The sequence below is a fragment of the Glandiceps talaboti genome, chromosome 10 (assembly GCF_964340395.1).
Source record: "Glandiceps talaboti chromosome 10, keGlaTala1.1, whole genome shotgun sequence".
In the NCBI taxonomy this organism is placed as follows: Eukaryota; Metazoa; Hemichordata; class Enteropneusta; family Spengelidae; genus Glandiceps; species Glandiceps talaboti.
In genome coordinates this window covers 19,713,554-19,727,034 of record NC_135558.1, presented here as the reverse complement: position 1 = coordinate 19,727,034, position 13,481 = coordinate 19,713,554, and the positions used below count along the sequence as shown (strand labels likewise).

At 34.6% G+C, this 13,481-nt stretch overlaps 1 protein-coding gene across 1 annotated transcript in view; it reads right to left on the bottom strand.

Annotated features, from left to right (window-relative positions):
- Positions 1 to 13,481, bottom strand: part of LOC144440734 (xanthine dehydrogenase/oxidase-like) — a 42,507-nt gene that overhangs the window by 12,976 nt on the left and 16,050 nt on the right. The window contains exons 11-15 of the mRNA XM_078130117.1: positions 11,889 to 12,110; positions 9,749 to 9,882; positions 6,306 to 6,480; positions 3,408 to 3,599; positions 2,727 to 2,872 (exon numbers count right to left, since the gene is read on the bottom strand). Coding sequence (XP_077986243.1) covers positions 2,727 to 2,872; positions 3,408 to 3,599; positions 6,306 to 6,480; positions 9,749 to 9,882; positions 11,889 to 12,110 — 869 coding nt within the window. The remainder of the gene's footprint in view (positions 1 to 2,726; positions 2,873 to 3,407; positions 3,600 to 6,305; positions 6,481 to 9,748; positions 9,883 to 11,888; positions 12,111 to 13,481) is intronic.

Here is a 13,481-nt window from a genome sequence, read left to right as displayed (position 1 = left end):
GATTCCCTGGTAAAGCTAATCCACTGTTGTCTTATCTCTAAGTTGATAAATCCATTCTCGATCTTACATTATATTTTTTACTATCTCAACTAATATACATTAGTCAGGATGAACATGTCTTACTGTTTAATAGTATCAATCTAATGACCGACAATAGTAATCAGCTCAGTATTTCTTTTTATCGCGGCCACTAGAACAAAGTGGAGAGAGTGAATGTACCAACCACATGCGTGCCTTCTTGCACAAATAAATTTCTTTTTTTGCAAAGGTTACCTATCTAATAGTACAGGGGAGAGTCCGAGGTAGAGCCCCTTTTAAGTCAGGAAATCCCCCCCCCCCCCATTGATTTGTGTGTACAATAGCAGTTAATTGTCATAATTCTGCTTATTTTCACATTTGTATATTCATGTCATTTTAAATTGTAAGTCATTTGAAGCTCTTCTAAAATTATATGGTTTTGATTTTGTAAATGCCTTTATCTCAAGAACATGCAATTGCAATTTTACAGTGCGCTCTGCTACCATCATTTTTAAGACTAACAGATTTCGGAAACATGTGGACAAACGATTTTTCGACTGTCTAGCTATATATGAAAAATTGTAATATGTTTAATCCACAAAAACATAATTGGCAAAATCAGGAATAACTAGCGAACTGACCAAGAGCAACTTTTTCTTTCACTGCTCGTTAATATTAATAATAAAGCCTCGAATATGTGCGGGCATCGGTTACTGAATAAAATCTGGGCGCGCTGGGACATAGTAATCCCGTGTGATTACATCAACGAGGTGTCTGTGCATTGCAATGATCAGCATAAATAACAAAAACATTGGAGTTAATCTATATTGTCAATTGGTAACTGGGTACTAAGCGGTATCACACTGTACAAGATTTTACCCCAAACTCTCTCTGATTTGTACTGTTAGACATCAGCTCCTTGAAGTCAGTCAAATTTCACCTGTGTACAGGATTTTTTAAGAATATTTTTGCCATTTTCAAAACGTAGAATTGAAACTGATGAGTCTCTGAATATATATTTTCATTGCTTCTGGTATCAATGATCTATTGTAGAAGGAGTAGCAATTTCAGAAATTTGTCAACAGATTTTCTTGAAAGACATGCAAAATATTTTCCACAAAACTAAGGAAAATATATGCACCTATTAATGTGTTTGCCAAATATATAGATTTATTTGAAAAGGTAAATTGGATGACAAAAGACAGTTACATACCAAAACTCATCATGCACACTGTCTACCCAAGTTATTGATACTTTGATATTAAAAAGTGTTTTTTTTCACAGTACATGTTTCATTTACTTGTCAGCACATTTTATGCAAAATTTAGAACTCTATTTTTTGATTCCCAAACATACTTTTGTTACATATTAATTAAACGTAATTACTATGCTTAAAATGTTGACAAATATGGGTTATTGAAGAAGTATAAGTAGTATATATTGAACAGTGTATCATTGCACTTCCAGAAACAAAACTTATATATATATATATATATATATATATATATATATATATATATATATATATATATATATATATATATATATATATATATATATATATATAACTCGGTGAGTATCAATCTGCTAAGACAGTGCTCTATACCGCAGTGGCATATATATATATATATATATATATATATATATATATATATATATATATATATATATATATATATATATATATATATATATATATATATATACAGGTTTTGAAAATTTGAACCAAATTATATGCTATAGACCCTACAAAACTGTTTCATGAGGTGCGTAGTCCTCACTCATCAGGGGTAGATCTACCCCTGATGAGTGAGGACTACTCACCTCATGAAACAGTTCTGTAGGGTCTATAGCATATAATTTGGTTCAAATTTTCAAAACTTGTATATAATTCGCTCTACTACCCGTATTGAGCACTTTTATGTGGTTTTATCTACATCCAGTCAATTATATATATATACATATATATATATATATATATATATATATATATATATATATATATATATATATATATATATATATATATATATATATATATATATATATAGAAAGACAGTTTTGAGCTCATGGGTGAAAAATAAAGACAGACATATGTCATGCATACTTTGTTTTAATTTGTGGGCAGTATATATACAGACGTGTGTGAACTTTCACGACAGTCGACAAATGTAGTTTTATATGTTTAACTTCGAGGTAAAACATTCAACTCGTTAGGGAAAACGTAATGCTACACTATGAGTTACATGTGTTGTCCACTGGATATTATGGCCGGAATTATACATTATCGCAAATACTCTTAGCACTTCGCTCATAATATAAAGACGCCACACTTCTCACATACAATCCAGTCGTGTTGGGATTCTTGGCCCTCGCCTTTCTCCTACCACGCCTGTCATTTCGTTAGCGTCAGTGTACTTTAATTAATGAAACTTCGGCCAGATGTCAGGATCGAATTCCTATTTGGCATTAATCTTTTCCTGCTGTGATATGACGTAATTGTAGCATCACCCCCCTAATTATAAGAGAACAAACGTGGACGGTTGCGATTTGCGATGTAATCATGACTACCATATTCAATAGTCACTACAAGAATTCCTGTTATAATTTTATGTTTGACTAACTGGGCGTGGCATATGCAGGGGAAAAGCAACAGCTAAACGTCCCAACACTTGTGAATTTTAGGCTGCCACACTTACACCAATTACCTGTTGAAAGATATAACCATTTCCTGCCTCTGATAGAAGTTACTTTGTTGGAGACATTCTTCCCAGCATCTCTGTGTATTGCATTGTTTGATAGTCTGCCTACAATGTGTTACGAAACCTTCCCGGTGAAAATTCAACTCACGAACCTAATATTAAAAGATTACATGGTAAATACGTCATTAAATTGAGATTTGTGTCATTCCTGCTGGTTAGTTCTGCGGCATCGTCAATGTGATATTTATTGATAGCTGTAGATGAGGTCAGTTTTTTCCAAGACAAATTTATATGCCAAACATTCAGTCAAATGTGGCGATATTTGTTACACAATAATATTCATTATTTTTTATTCTCATGTAAATTTCTAGTTATGATACTTTATGTAATTGACCTAATACTACTTGACTTGCAATAAAAAAAACGCACCGATATATTGTTTGACAATAGTCTGTCTTAAATTGTTATATTAAAGGCCGGTGGTCTATTGTTCCTTAATAAACCACTGTTACAATATCATAACTTAAAAGTGACACAAGTACTAGAATAAGTCGTCGCCTATTCTGTATACCTTTCTGTAACTTTTAAGAAATTTTGAAATACTATAGGTACCGAGAATTCTCGATATATTGTCCGAATCTTGGAAAATTCGTTTCAATAAGTAGCATAGAACATTTGTTTGCTTACCCTTGTCTGTGATAATCCACATCGATATGCGACATCAGAGATCAAGCTCTCGATCATTACGACCGACTGTGGCCTTCCAAACCCACGCATTGCAGTATTAGACGGTTTGTTTGTCTTGCAAATGTAGCCTTTAACTCTGACATTGGGTATATCATAGACGTTGCAAATATTTTCAATGATATAATTTAGAATCTGTAAAAGAAAAGTGTACTTTGCAAAGTTTTAATTTGGAGAAGACCGTTTTGGTGAGCTCGTTCACATTGAAGGACAGACGGACAGACAGGAACCAATGTAATAGCTTATAAAGTTGAACAATTGCTAAGAATTAGTTCAAGATATTTGGTCGCCATTGTGCCATGCTATCAGCGAATAGGAACACATCGTGTTTTTGTACATTGCTCGGGATTTCTTCCTAAGAAAATTTAAAACGAGAACGTTTTTCCGTTAAAGTGTTTGTTACATAAGTCATAACAACGCACACCCTGGATAGTAATAAATCTCATGGTTATACATATCTGTAATGCTATATACACGATATATGGCACAATAAATCAAGTCAATACGATTTCTGGGTCCGCACTCACGAATCACACCCTTTTACTGCACTATTAAAGATAAGATCCATCACAATTTAAGGTGTGTCTATCTATTGTTATTGTATTACTTCCCAGTGAATAGATTGGGGTTGTCTGATCACAAATAATGCAACAGTTACAAACTAGACATAGAGCAGTTTTAACATTCAAAACCATGTGAAAGCATTTTGCTTAAGATAAACACTTGTCACTACACCACCTACGGATACACCTAATAATCTAACAGACACAGCTTCTTTTTACAACTAATTTACCAACCTTTAGTACATATATCTTTGGTTATTTGATGACAAAAATGGCATGGTGCAGCTAGGGCATGTTTAAGGCATTACACGATACAAAGGTTGATGTTATGTTAACTTTGTTGCGATTCATTTGATATGCTTACTTTAATACCCAATAAACCATAATGTTTTTATAACGCTCTTTATTAACTCTGTGTGCCGCTGCAAGTGAAATACGAAACTGTTTAGGTTTAGTGTTTTGAACTCAGAACAATCACGAATACTTTTTGTGTATGTGAAAAATCCTCGTCTGACAATTGTGTCATGAGACTAGGGTATGACACACGTGCCAAATAACCTTTCCTTGAATAATTCATAGATTACTTCATTTCTTCACAGTGACAACATTGTCACCTCTTTAAAAACATAAGATGTCTTTCCTTAGCAGTTCATAGATCTTGTCCAACGTGAACAATCATGAAGATTAAAGAAGGTTCTGGTGACCGGCATTCATGGAACATCTGACATATATACTAGATTAACCATATTTTACACCTTATAGTTTTATGTAAATTGCAAAAAAAAGATAGTACACCAGTTTTGATAGCAAAATGATGTGATTTTGTATTAGTTTATACGTTGGTTCGTTCACATATCTCTTGAACGAAAGTGACTCTTGTCATGGAAATTTCCATACATTTCCTGAAGACAATAATCTGGTATCTGAAAACAAAGCTAAAATTACGTTACAAAATCAATCTATGGTTCTGTACATTTCTCTATTGTTGCCACACCTATAGTGGCATTTAAACTTAAAAAAAAAACAATTACATTTTTCGAAGCTGATAATTATTTTTTAAAGGCTATCGTAAACTTATAACCTGCCTCCAAAGAGTCAAATAAACCTCCAGAGCTTCTAACAGAAACCCCTAAGCACCCCCTTCCCCAGCTCGATAAGAAGGAATTAACCAGGTGCATTGACCTTTTACTTTCATGATGTTATTTAACATTTCTTATCATTTCATCCTTACCCTTTGGCATTGTGTTTTAAACTAGGAAATTATTGAAGGCTGTAGTCAGCCTAAAATTGCCTTTTAGAAACCTTAAACGAGTCTTAGAGGAATAACAAGACACTCGCAGGCTCTTCACCTAACCCTTGTGTGAAGTCTCCATATAGGAACGTTTTTGAGTTTACAAAATTAATATGACCACCATTCAGTTAAGGTTCGTCAGCACTGCAAGCAATATATGTATTATAAAATATACTTCCTGCTTTGCATTTAATTTATAAATCATTGGAATTGGTCATGTGTAGCCTGGTTTTGATAATTCATCCAAAAGGTCAGAGCCGAGGTCACTTTCTTATAAGAAATCTTATATTAAGGTTTAGTTCTGCAGTAATATTTTGAGTTTACTCTCCAAATATGGCAACCATTCAGTAAAAAAAATATATAATCACTAACAACAGTTCTTGAGTTTATTTGTTTCCCCCTATACTACCTGTAGAAATGATTTAAAAGAAATCGGCAACAAATGAATATGACAAAGTATCTCTGATACGCAAGAAATGGCTTAATTTCAACATTTGACACAGAAGGCTATCACAAATATGGCCACGATTCAGTCAGATTTGCATATATCAGGAAACAAAGTGATGTGAGTAGATATGTCCAGTGTGACATGTCAACTCTGTACCAGGTACTGCAGAAGTTGGATATTGCATTTCTGAGTTTCCCGCTCTACCACTCTTATTTTACTGCCATGAAACTATGATACCCTTTGTGTATATTTCAATGCTTTGTATAAAGATTAGTTACTAATACATGATCACTATCGTGCTTTCTTACGAGACGTAATCAAGTAGTCTACTCTGAGTCATGATGATTTGTCTATGTGTATCAAAAAGTCTGCCGGAGAGTAAGGGTCATCCCATTTTAGAAATATGGAATATTGCGAGCCATCGTGGTTCAGTCTGTACAGAGAGTAAAGTTTTTGTTGGCCCCATGGATAAATAAACCGACTCTCTCCCCATCCATTCAATCCTTTACGAAAGTAACACTTCAATTTTTTTAACTTACCGCATTGCACACATATGGTGAATCGCCTGCATCCATGAAAGCTGCGACGTCCAATACGGCAACCCTCCCTTGTGTGGTGAAACCAATCTTGTACTTGAAGAGTACAGGTGCTCTTCCACCAGTGGATTTCATATCTTCATCCCTTTCCAATATAAGTCGGACTGGACACTTTGCTCTTATGTAGTAACAATTGATAATTGTGTTAGATGACGAAAACATATATCTTTGTTATGTACATATCTAATGACAATAGTAAAATATAAAAGGCGGAACTAACTGCATTCTGAAATAACTGAATTTCACTACAAGGCAAACAACACAATGTTTACTCTATCTCTTTCTCTCTCTAAATGTCTGTCTGTCTGTCTGTCTGTTTGTTTGTTTCTCTCTCTCTCTCTCTCTCTCTCTCAATTTCAATTTCAATTTTTCAATTTTAATTTATGCATGTCATAAAATGATATTTCGTTTACAATGATACAGGTAGGTAGAAGTAATATTTAGTTAATGATTAATGAGCATGATTAACGATTTGATACCGATAGTTATTTTACGATACACAATTAAGTCTTCATTACAGACATTGCAACTTAGTAAATTGCATGCCGTTCGGTTTGAAGGTCATAAAATAAAGAGAGGTGCATATTGAACTATCAGTATGAATGCAAGTGCCTGAAATAGAGGGCGGACTTTATGCAATGGTCACATCACTTATTTTAAAAAAATGACAGATTTTTTACCTGAAGTGATCATCTGTGAAATGTCATCTCTTTCCCCCTTTCAGAAGCAATTTATTAACAATGTCAATAGAGACGTAAGTTACAGATATTCTACATCCTCATATGTTTAAATACAATGTTATTTGCGATGCCGAGACAACACCGTGTCAGTTTTTTTTCCGGTGCCGGCCTTTACAAAAAACACACACTAATTTTCACGATTTTCGATCGTTAAACTCCTGATTAAGAGTGGTTAGCAAGACAATTCACCCATGGCAGACTGGGTAAACTATTCGACCCCAATACGGTGAAGTTTTAATGATTTAGGACTTTTTATATCAAAGTGCTGCAGTTTATAGCATGAACCATATATGCGATGATACATAGTAAACGCCAATTGGAATGCAAAGAATATAGTCTGAAGTAGTGATAGCAGTGTACAAGCGTCATTTGTAATAATTGTCGGCATTTGTATTAACGCTTATATTTGTAATAGAAATTGCGTTTTTCATGTAATATAACCAACAATTTTAATAATTGCCTAAACTTGTAATACTTTCCTTTAACGACAGATATATAACAAAAATTACCGATATTTGTAATAAAGTTCAGAAACAAAATTGTAATAAAATGAAAATAGCCATGGCAATATGAAGCCAATTCTTTGAGGGGTATATACCTTTAAGTTTGGGGTGGGGTGTGGGTGGAGGTTTCTCCTTGAGAGCATTGTATTTTTTGGTGACCCCTACAACAAAATAAACTAGAGTTGAACTGAACATGTACTCGTATATCTATGTATGATCTGTAGATGTAGCAAGTTTTATTGATTTTGGTGCAGTCATTCCGCCCGTATATTTATAAAGTCATTAATTATGCAAATGTACATTAGTTGTGCAAGTCACTCCCACCAAAATCTAATCAGCGCTATGTTACAGCCTCACAATGCGAAATAGTAAATTGGAGAACATTTGGATCAATATACTTCTTGAGATATCAGTGGAACAAAATTTCTACACAGACAGACAGACAGATAGATATCTACACGACATCAGCTCCCATACGGGAGCTTATAAAATAACTAGCCCCCCCCCCCCCCAATTTCTTGGGTTTTTTTCATGACCCCCACCCCTTAAAAAGCAAATAAAAATACACACTTAAAAGTGCTATAGTAATTAACTTTCCACGCAAAACAATAAATACAATTCTGATGGTCTGAAAGGGGTGGCCCCAAAATATTTTGTTCATGATTTGTACCAAATTAAACATCAGGAGTGATCATTTATCGAGTACATTTCCAAGGAGTATATTCAGTGATAAGACAGGTGACTGCAAAGCGAATGTTTGCGCTTCCCCCTCTGTCTGTCTGTCTGTCTGTCTGTCTGTCTGTCTGTCTGTCTGTCTCAAGAGCAGTCGTTTACCTTGTACGTTTGAAAAATTGTGTTCACTTCATTTACCAACCGTACATATAATTATGAGGCAGTCAATACCCAAATGAGTTTGTGTGTATGCCGAAATATCTGTTTGTAATGTAAAGTGTAGACAATATCAATATAGCCAATGCAGTTGCACAATAATGCATTCAGGGTTATTATAATTTTCAAGAACATCTATGGCTTTCGATAATGTATATCGTTTGATACTGAATGGCTTCCTACATGTCCTAATTTTCAAAACAAAGTACTCACCAAAGGAGGAGGACACCCCTCCAACACCCTCTTCCCTAACTATCATGGGGTATGCTGCTTCTGCCCAACATAAGGATTGAAAGAGAAAACTCCACTAGCTAAGTATCTCCTACTACAGGTTACAGCCCAATGTGAGACCTTTTACTTGCAAAGCCGACATATATTTGTAAGAGTTGCATGGTTGAGTTGAGTCTTGCACTAACTCTTGTATAAACTCTTGAAGAGTGATTACTTGAATGTTTCATTATGGTCTCCTGGTAGGCGACTGTACCGCATGATGAGGTAGTGTTATAGTGTACAGTATGATGGATGACGCTCGCTCACATCAAATCTTACTGATAATTTATATTCACGTTGATAATGCACTTCATTCACTTCACATATACTCCTTGTTAATGCATTAGGTGTGTAGTTAATGATATTGAAAATAACAATTCACATTTACAATAATCTTGCTTTGATATTGATATTGGGAGAGAAAGTTTCAAGTTCTATGTGCTATACATGTATATCCTTCACGCATCAATGCCTTTACAATTTCCTGCCCAAGCAATTCAGGTGAGCATTAAAACAAAGTGCTTTCTTTTCCTGCATTTATTTATTTATTTATTTATTTATTTATTTATTTATTTATTTATTTATTTATTAACCAATCAATTTATTTATTTATTTATTTATTTATTTATTTATTTATTTATTTAAATATTTGTTTAAGGCGGGTTAAAATCATAGATAACCTGGTTAGCTAAAGCTCTAGTTTGGGCCATCTTTATCACCGTAAACCAGACTATTTTAGGGCACCATCCAAAAAGCACCGTCGCGTAAGAAATGACGACTCTAGTTCGCGAGAATGGTCTTTACGGTTGGGATTCAGTTACGTTTTAGCCAGAAATATGTCAGTGAGTTAGTAGTTTGAAATGGATGTAAAATGTTTATGGTGATTTCTGAACCTTATACGTAATAATATGTGTGCACAGACTGTATGTGGTTATAAATAAAAGCATGTATTATGGAAATGTGACGACAATTCTCAACTACTTACTTATTAACAGCAACTGCACAAATAGCAGCATGCTGCGAACATGCCGGTCCCTTTCCACCGAATCCACCACCAATGCGAGCAGTTTTGCATATTACTTTATGGCACTGTATTCCAAGTACATTAGCAACGGCAGTCTGTAAACAAGGGATAGTTTTTGAAACGTTGGTTTGATGTATTTTTTTTTTAAATGACGCTTTCATACTGTACATGTATTTCAGAAATATTTGCATGTACAATGCATGTACTAATGACATTCTTCCGCACCCCGTATGACACATACACAGCTTGAACTTCCAAAATTTCATGAGGAAACATTTAGAACGCGCAACAATACTCTGTACAGTGGTTTAATGTCATCTTTCTGGGCTTTCAATTTTCTATGGTAGTCACTCTCTGGAATTATGCGCTCCATGCTAGAACGAACTCCGAACGAATTTCTCTGACAATGCCACATAGTAAATTGGAGAACATTTGCTTCTGTACTTTTTGAGATATCACTGAGTGGAAAAATATTCTGCTCCCACAAGAGTTCTATAAACTACTGGGCCGCTAGGTCTGAAATTTAATTGGAATGTTCTTTGAGTGTTCATTTAAGAATTGTTCATAACATGGCGAGTCCGTCAGTGATATGTAAACTAGGACTAAAAATGTCGGGGTTTTTTTGGTCAAAAGTATATAAATCCAAAATTACAGAGCAGATGGGCCTGAACTTTTATGGGAATGTTCTTAGGGATGTTTAGGTTAAGAAGTATTCATGACATGATGATCCCATCAGTAATATGGCTAAATGTGTCTTGTTGGTGAAAATCTATGATTGCAAAACTACTGAGCAGATTGGGTTGAAATTGGGTTGGATCATTCCTATTGGTGTTTAAATTAAGTATTCATGACACGGGGAATCCATAAGTTATATGCACATTAGGTCGAAAATGTATCTTTTTGGTCAAAAATGTTTTAGTCAAAACTGCTGAGCAGATTGGGATGAAATCTAATGGGGATGCCTATGGAGATGTGTTTGTGTAGATGGGTAGGCATATTCACAAAATGATTATCCCTCCAGCAATATGAAAATTAGGTCTCAAAATCTCAATTTTGGTCAAAGACTTATATCTTGAAAACTACATGATGAGTTCGGCTGAAACCTGGTAGGGATGTTTCTCGACGTGTTATTATGCAGTTATTGTTCGAATATTATGAAATACCTATCCCAGATGTTATCTTTGTAATATACATCATCATTTCACTAATGTAATGCTAATGGCGTGGTCATGGTTGCTAGGACCAATTGCTTCAACTGTGTTCAACAATAACTGCAGAATAACACAACCAGAACAATCTCAACCAAGTTTCAACCCAGTTTCAAGGTATAACTTTTTCACCAAAATTGAGATTTCTTTACCTAATTTGTAAATCGCTAATGAAAACATCATCATCTATACATCCCTATATGCATGCTCATTAACCTCCTGTCCAATCTGCTCAGTAATTTCGGAATTATACATTTTTTACCACAAAGACATATGTTAGACCTAATTTGCATATCACTGATGGGATCATCGTGTTATGAACAATTCTCAATCTAATTAAGCACCACCAAGAATATTTCCATCAAATTTCAACCCAATCTGCTCAATAATTTTGGAATTACAGATTTTTGACCAAAGGGACACATTTTTAGCCCTGATTTGCAATCATGGATAGTATAATCATGTTATGAATAATTCTTAATCTAAACACCACTAAGAATGTTCCCATAAAATTTCAACCCATCTGCTCAGTAGTTTTGAAATTATTGATTTGTGACTAAGAGGACACAGTTTAGCCCTTATTTGCATATCCCTGATTGTATCATCTTGTCAGGTACAATTCTTAATCTAAACAACACTAAGAATTCGAACGCTCCCTTTAAATTCGACCCAATCTGCTGAATAAGTTTGGAAATATAGATTAAGTTGTTTACAGACAGACAGACAGACAGACAGACAGACACCTAGCTATGCTTATAGCACTACTAGACCTTATCAGTTCAGTTGTGCTAAAAATCATTAATTATGGAAATAACAAATCACTATTAACAACTATAACAAAACGTGCACTTTGCATTGGCATTTCAAGCATATGTACTAAGTAAGTAGTGTACCTGGGCATCAGCTAAACATTGGGTTGCCACTATCACCTCAACTTTCTGATCACCACTGTCAGGAATAACAAGACAAGAGTGAGGTTCGAGATAGTACTGTTCTTGCCCACCAACACGCATTTCACCTTCCAGTACTTCGTCACAAGAACCAAAGCTTTCTTCGATGTTGCCGTGCACTAGCTGTTTGATTGGTTTGTAAAATGACTCCTTTTCAATAGCTTCCTAAATACAAATAAAATCGCAGACATTGATTATTAAACACTGGTTGTATAATTACAAAAGCAGTCGACAACATATTGTACAAACGTTTCCTGCCAGATCATATGTATATCCCTTCCGCCTGAGGTCTGATGATGCCAATTCCATACTCATAAGTGAAAGTGAATGAAACAATACATTTTGTATCGTTTACAATCCACGTTTTTAAAAAAAAAAAAACATAGTGGATACTTAAGGATTCCTTTTCCGTAATGCATGCATCATTGTTATGTAAGTATATGAAGTTTGAAGTATACATTCTTAAGATCCTGCCTGATCGTTTCTTATACAGATGCACTAATATTTCCACAGGGCAAACCCATAGACAAATGCTGGCTCCTCCAAAACCTTCTATTCCTGTATGTATAAGATGTATAGCATGTTTCACTTGAATTGAACCATGAACATGCAGTTCTCAATAAAGTACACAGACAGACAGAGACAGACAGACAGACAGACAGACAGACGGACAGACAGACAGACAGACAGATACATCCACACATACATCCATACATCCATACATACATACATACATACATACATACATACATACATACATACATACATACATACATACATACATACATACGTACACATACATACACATACATGCATGCTGGCAGGCAGGCATGATAGGTAGGCAGGCAGGAAGACAGACAGACAGACACACAGACAGACAGACAGACAGACACACAGACAGACAGACAGACAGACACACAGACAGACAGACACACACACACATTCATACATACATACATACATACATACATACATACATACATACATACATACATACATACATACATACATACATACATACATTGAACTATTTTCATGGTCCCCATTAGATAACACCTGTATATTTCCTTTTGTCCAATTTGTTTGAAAGTGTAATGTATTATTTATTTATTTATTTATTGTTTTGTTTTTTGTTATCTGATGAAATAAATTTCAATTCAATTCAATTCAATACATACATACATACATACGTACATACATACATACATACATACATACATACATACATGCAGGCAGGCAGACAGGTACACAGACAGACAGACAGACAGACAGACAGACAGACAGACAGACAGACAGACAGACAGACAGACAGACATACACACCTACATGACCGAATCTTTAAATGTTCATTCCTACATACAGTGACTGTTGTAATGTCCTTAGCTATAGCTATCATACATGATATAAGCCTTATTTTTTGTTTACTAAACTGTAAGAAATATGACGATTTAATTCTTAAGATATTGACTAATTAATAAATACGAATAATATGGCTTTATATCACGTGTCATTTGTTATCATCGACGTGCGCACCAA